Source organism: Agrilus planipennis, unplaced genomic scaffold, assembly GCF_000699045.2.
Source record: "Agrilus planipennis isolate EAB-ADULT unplaced genomic scaffold, Apla_2.0 scaffold11, whole genome shotgun sequence".
In the NCBI taxonomy this organism is placed as follows: domain Eukaryota; kingdom Metazoa; phylum Arthropoda; class Insecta; order Coleoptera; family Buprestidae; genus Agrilus; species Agrilus planipennis.
Genome location: NW_020440736.1, coordinates 800,660 through 807,582, shown reverse-complemented (window position 1 = coordinate 807,582; position 6,923 = coordinate 800,660). Strand labels below are relative to the sequence as shown.

At 36.2% G+C, this 6,923-nt stretch overlaps 2 protein-coding genes across 2 annotated transcripts in view; one reads left to right on the top strand and one right to left on the bottom strand.

Moving 5' to 3' along the window:
- Positions 1-6,923, bottom strand: part of LOC108733766 (rho GTPase-activating protein conundrum) — a 63,565-nt gene that overhangs the window by 29,957 nt on the left and 26,685 nt on the right. The gene's annotated exons all lie outside the window — the stretch shown is intronic.
- Positions 1-6,923, top strand: part of LOC108733760 — a 49,655-nt gene that overhangs the window by 24,808 nt on the left and 17,924 nt on the right. Inside the window, exons 27-36 of the mRNA XM_025979858.1 lie at positions 245-461; positions 516-781; positions 2,726-3,241; positions 3,311-3,463; positions 4,246-4,452; positions 4,509-4,664; positions 4,724-4,962; positions 5,030-5,342; positions 5,410-5,549; positions 6,350-6,586. Of these exons, the coding sequence (XP_025835643.1) occupies positions 245-461; positions 516-781; positions 2,726-3,241; positions 3,311-3,463; positions 4,246-4,452; positions 4,509-4,664; positions 4,724-4,962; positions 5,030-5,342; positions 5,410-5,549; positions 6,350-6,586 (2,444 nt within the window). The remainder of the gene's footprint in view (positions 1-244; positions 462-515; positions 782-2,725; positions 3,242-3,310; positions 3,464-4,245; positions 4,453-4,508; positions 4,665-4,723; positions 4,963-5,029; positions 5,343-5,409; positions 5,550-6,349; positions 6,587-6,923) is intronic.

The following is a 6,923-nucleotide window of genomic DNA, read 5'->3' as shown; positions in this document are numbered from 1 at the left end:
ACAAAAGGAAAATGTATTTTACATTTGAAATAACAAATCAAAAAAGTATTTGCATTTTGTATTTAAATACTTTTAAAAAAACATTTTGTACATCTTTAATGTAGACGTTCTGCCAGCAACCGCTCTAGTCTAGTTAGTAAGTTGAAAGAAGAAACTAAATATGACAGTTTTATTGCGGATTATGCCTATTTTAAACGTCTCAACTATAGTAGAAATATTGTAAAACACTGACGATTACTTTTAGTACGAACCAGAAAAAATAATTGATATAATTAGCAACTGGCAAATCGCTGAAACGACAAACATGACTAATTTAACCGGATCCGTATCTTTAACAACACCTTTTTACGGATACAGAAAAGGCATTCTTATTAGTAAAATACACATGACGAATGACAGAAATATACGTGGAGTAGCTGAACTGAGTCTGGATCACAAAAAATTTACGGCTAGCGTTAAAGGTAAAATGGAATTATTAAAAAAATATAAATAAGTAATAACATACGAAATTTTAGGGCACCTGCAAAAAATAACGAATAGTATGATTAATTTTAATATTACAACCCCTAATGAAAAATATAAGGAACTACGAGGACAATTAGGGTTCTTAGAAGAAGATAAATATTTAGTTGCACTCGTTCAATATCCTGCAAGAAGTGTTGGAATCGAAGTTCGCTTTTCTTTAATAGCTATAACAACTTTTGATGTCAAATTCTATCTTGCTACTCCCATAGAATTTTTGATGGAAGTACTACTGGTAGCGAAATTAAAACCAGAAACAGTAAGCTTATCAAATGTATTTAAACATAACTCCTAGTGACTAAATTACGATAAAAAAACTGGACTGATTCACAATTTATTAAAAAAAAAAACTCTATCCTAGACATTTCGTATTCGTTTAGGCATCTTCAGCCTTCAGGAGGATTACAGCATACGCAAAGTTTATTGCAAATAATATAAACTTTCTTAAATATAAAAGGACAAACAAATACGAGGGTGGATTGATAAGTTTCCGGCCTAACCAAGAGATGACGCCACTAGGCCTACCTTGAGGTGACATTCTATAGTACCATCCTTGGATAGCTTGTAGCTATAGTTTCAGCCCGATCTCCTTGCTAGTGTAGGTTTGACAGCACGCTGAACAAGACGCCTCTGTGGTTTTCGTAAAAATGGAAAAGCAGGAAAATCGTGCTGTCATCAAATACTTTTATTTGAAGGGGTTAACGCCGAAGGAAATTAAAAAAGAGATGGACTCAACACTGGGGACATCCTCCCCGTCATATTCAACCGTTAAGCAGTGGGTTTCCGAGTTTAAAAAGGGTCGTGTGAGCACCTCTGATGGGCCTCGCTCAGGACGCCCCGTTGAGGTCACAACTCCAGATATGATCGAAAAAATTCATCAAATAGTGCTGGGAGACCGCAGATTGAAAGTGCGTGAGATAGCTGAGACCTGTAAGATGTCATATGAACGTGTGCAACATATTTTGCACCAACATTTGCATATGGAAAAGCTCTGTGCAAGATGGGTGCCGCGTTTGCTAACAGTCGACCAAAAATTGATTCGAAAAAACATTTCTACCGCAAATTTGTCATTGTATAAGCGTAATCCAAGCGAATTTTTGCGTCGATTCGTAACCGTTGACGAAACGTGGGTCCACCACTACACTCCTGAAACCAAAGAACAGTCTAAACAGTGGATTGGACCAGGGGAACCAACTCCAAAGAAGGCAAAAACAATTTTTTCGGCGAACAAGGTTATGGCTACTGTTTTTTGGGATGCAAGAGGTATTATATACATTGATTACCTTGCAAAGGGTAATACTATCACTGGTCAATACTACGCAGACTTATTGCAACGTTTGAGCCACGAGGTGAAAATTAAACGACCTCATCTGGCGAAGAAAAAAATCTTGTTTCATCACGATAACGCACCAGCGCACACGTCAATCGTTGCGACGGCTAAAATCAACGATCTAAAGTTTGAATTGATGCCGCACCCTCCTTACTCTCCAGACCTAGCCCCGAGTGACTATTTTCTGTTCCCTAATCTCAAAAAATGGCTTGGCGGTAAGAGATTTGCGGACAATGAAGAAGTAATCGAAGCTGTAAATGGTTATTTTGAGGAGCTTGACGAATCAGTCTATAGAGATGGCATTAATAGACTGGAACACCGCTATGAGAAATGTATCAGCCTTGGAGGAGATTATGTTGAGAAATAAAAAAAAAAAATTTTTAAAAACCTTGTTTTTCTTGGTCAGGCCGGAAACTTATCAATCCACCCTCGTATATAGAACATAGGGAATTATTTCGAAATCTAGTTGATCATTTGTTAAAACTTTATTTTCTAGGACAGTTTGTAACAAACGATCAACTAGATGTAGGATATAATTCCCTTCTAAACCCTGGATTGTTTTGAGTTGGATCCTATCGTATTTAAGGAAGTTATAATATATTAATTTATGATTTATTATAAGTTTTGCATGTTCCCACTGCGATAAGATTAAACATATGTAGGTACCTAAACATATAAAGCTTTTTTTAGGTAAATACATAAAGTGTGAATCAATCTAAGACTTTTTTGTGTTAGTTTAAACATCCCTAGTCCTTTAATCTTTCAGTCCCTAAGACGATTGACTAGAAGTTATTATTTATTTGATGTATTATTTTATACGTATTCAAATGAGTTATTAATTACTTATAAATCTTTGGATCATGTATTTTTTAGGCGGATTTTCGAGCGGGGTGGAATCAGATGCTGGCGGGTTTTACGGGCAAATGGCACTATCAGAATATCACAGACTTCGATCATTCATACAAAATTTTTACTCCAATCCAAGATTACGAATCAAACGGGGTTGTGGCGAAGCTGATGCTTAAAGAAGGACTGGATACTGAATTTTCAGTTAAGATGGCCCAGTATAGATTGGGTGTGAAGGTAGTGGGACAACAGAAACCAAAATTATTCAAGGAAATGGATATTAAGTTGGAAGACGTTTACAATGTACGAAAATATTACGAACTGTCTGATAGTCTAGAGGACTACGACGAAAATGGCCGGCCACGTTTCCCGGAAGAAATAGAATCAATGAGCTGGGGTGGTTTGGTGGAAATAGATGCTCTTGTTTATCCGACTATGAGAGGAACACTAGACATGGATCAACTTGGAAACGTCTATGCTTTTTCAGGCACTCTCAAACTTCCCGAGGGTCAAGCAACATTAGAAGATCTATTTAGCTTTCAAGTACTACTACACCGTTTTATTTTTAGAAAGCAATTTTTAACTTTTGTATTTTCTTTTTTTCAATTTTAGCGATTACTGAACATGGAAAATCAATTGCACATCATAACTCCTTTCGAATCGTTCAAAGATATGAATTTCGATTTTAAAATTAGCGTAAAACCCACCAGGAAATATTTAGCTTCTTTCGATTTCCGTTATCAAAATCGAACGGACTGGACAAAGGTAAAATAATCATTGCATCAGTGCAAAACATAAAATTATTTAATACTAATACCACTGATAAGGACTTAGTTCTATTTATTTTAAATGCAAATGTACATGCCGAGCGGGCCGATTCGTTTACGAAATCGTCGGACTTGAATACTTGGACCGTTGCACCGCGCATAGCTGGACCGTTGCACCGCGCGTAGCTAGACCGTTGCACCGCGCATAGCCGACTGTTGCACCGCGCGTAGCTGGCCCGTTGCACCGCGCAAGCGACGATCGATCGAATCGCCGTTATGCCGAGCGGGTCGAAATCGTCGGACTCGAACGTTCCGACCGTTGCACCACGCCTAGTCTCCTGCCTACTCTAGGAGCATTTGAATCACTGGAATCGGCATATATGTTTAAATTTTTCGAACGAAATTTGTTCAAACAGTAATTTAATTTAGGCCTACCTCTTATACTTTTAACAATCATTTTCGAAAGTCTAAATCAGCGTTTCTTATTAAACTATTTCACAGATGGAATCCTTGTTAATGTCCACGTTTTGTGTAGTAGCCCTGTTTTTAATATAACATCCTTTACATTGATTATTTGTAATAGCATTAATAACGATTATTTGGAAAATACATTAAAAATTTACTTCTTCGTTACTGACTTCGTTTTTCAAATAACTCCAACATCATCAACTAGGAGTTCAGGAAACCCCAAAATACTACGTTTTTCGTTTAAAGTAACAAAATTAAATTAATTTTTTTTTATGGAGTCGTGAAATGCACACCCTTATATTTTTTTAACAGGCTGGAGCGCTGGCAAAGTACACATTGGAACATCAAGAAGCTAAGGAATTAACCCAGCACAGATTAACGGGTCATGTTCACACGCCGTTTGAAAGGTTTCCATCTTTTGACCTTCTTGCAGCTTTTGATGTTGAAGAAAACGTTTACAGAATTAACGTGAGCGCGGCCACCAACAAGAGTACTATTTGGGGTGAAATAAACACAGAAGTAAATTACTGAAAGTATTATTTATCTAATAATTAATTTCAACAATAATATTTCAGTTTGACGAAGGTTTACTCGAGTTAGAGGGAGGGTTGAGTGTTAGCTCGCCTATTATAAATGTACCCCCTGCGCATTTCTTTTTCAAAAAGGAATCGACGTCAATGGAGAACAGCTTAGATTTTTTGTTCAACACTTCGCTCAACGAAACGCATAAAGTATGTATTGGAAACGTGAAATAGAAATGCGATTATCAAACTAAAAGTATCGTCTGTAGTTTGTTGTAGAAACGATGTTACGTTATCAGAGTTTAATAAACTTTAAAACAGACTTCATGTTACAAATGCCATTTCAAAGTATGGATAAATCACAGATAGGGGCGTATGTCTTAATTACCAACGCAAGTACCGAAGCGGAGTTTCACTTAGAACTATCTCCAGTTTATTTATTAACAAACATCTCACTCAAAGATTCAATTCTTCGCAGTCATGTTCTCTTAAATTTTCACAGAGACAAGTAAGTAATAATTAAAAGAATTCAATCCAATGGATGCACTATAAAACGATAATAAATAATATTTTAGACACAATGCAGTTCTGCTGTGCTTACTGAGAAAAACTTCGTCTTTAACTAAAGACGCTAGAGGACATTTAACTTTAGACGGGAGAATTTATACTGTTAATGGTTTAGTACAGTTGCTGGAGGACGGTGTGCCGACGAAAATTGAAATTCAAATTGAGCCTAGAAGTACAGGAAATCCCTACCTTATCGAATATTTGCATAATCCAAAGCTCCAAGAATATAATTTTTCGGTAAAACGCCATCAGCAAGAAATAATCGCCCTACAAACTTTGATAACAGATAAAAATAAATTTGAAAAAACGATAACTGTACAGGTAATATAAAGAATCCAATTTAACAAAAATTACACACAAGTGTGCAACCATTTTTGTTTAATTTCAGATTGACACAATCCACAAAAAGTACAAAACATTCAAAATTGAAGCCACAACTATTTTAAATTCCGCTAATAGCATACTGGACGTGAAAGCTGAAACACCTTTTCCACAAATTGAAAAACCCGCATTTGGTATTTCTTTCACGTGAGTGTTTATTTAAAGTTTTATTTCGGCAAATGGCGATACTTTTTCGTTAAGTTAAGAGCTTGGTAATGTCTCACAGTTTTAAAACAAACTAAGCATTTGAAATGCATTTGTCTACTTTCTTTTCTTGAAGGCAAACTCAAATTTTTGTGAGTATAAATAAAAACTAGAATACATATTTGATATATGAAATCCTATGACATTGTTAATTACTTAATAGTGGATTAATATGCAATATTAATTTGAAATCATTTTTTCGATTTTTTATTTACCCACTACAAACTACCTCAAATTAATGAGGGAAAAATTGTTGCTGTTGTCACCCCCCCGCCGGGAATCGAACCCGGGACCTTTGGCTTTACTCACCAATGTTCTGACCACTAAACTACGAGAGGTGACGACAGCAACCACGACCAACCGTAGTTTAGTGATAGAACATTGGTGCGTAAAGCCAAAGGTCCGGGTTCGATTTCCGGCGGGGGGGGGGGGGGTGTGACAACAGCAACAATTTTTCCTTCATTACTCTGAGGTAGTTTGTAGTGGGTAAATAAAGAATCGAAAAAATGATTTCAAACTAGAATATTTGGTCGCATTACTGAATGCCCGAACAGACTCTCTCAATTTTCATTTATGCATTTCTCTTGCATACTTCATCCTGAAAATGATAACTGCTGTAGTTGATGAGACTATTGTAACTACAGCGTAGACAAAAAATGCAAATTAATATTACAGTTTCTACCGCGAATGCCTACGCACCGGCATTATGAAATTCCAAATAAATACCATAAATGCAATTTCAGAAAGGATGTACTGGGTTATCGACACATGAATGCACATTTCGAATTTAAAGAATCTAAAGGGAACTTAGATTGCAGCTGGATATGGGTTGTCATGGAGAACATGAGAGTGAAACTAGTTGGAAATATTGAGAGGGGTAACAAAAGTAATGATGCATTTTTGGACGCGTTTTACGTGAATCCCGATAAAAGTGGATCTCTTCAAATTGGAGCTTTAGCTAACATCAATAACATATGGCAGTAAGTGCTTTTTTTTACCATACATCTCAGTAGCGGTTCGTTCCTTGCAATAAAACAGATAAAAAGTTGCAAAAAAACTACTTTCGAATATCACTCAGAATATGTGCTAAGGAATGCATCGATTAAACATAGATATAATAACCACAAACATGAACAATTAACGTAAACGTACAAAGAGAATGCAGGTGCAGTAGACTGGCCAACTCGTCGCGAACTCTTCCCCATTCGAGAACGAATGGAAGCGTTAGGCATACAAATTTTCAGCTGAGGCCATTTAAACCAATAGAAATTGTTGTAAACAAATACGACAATTTTATATACTTTTTCTTCATTTCAT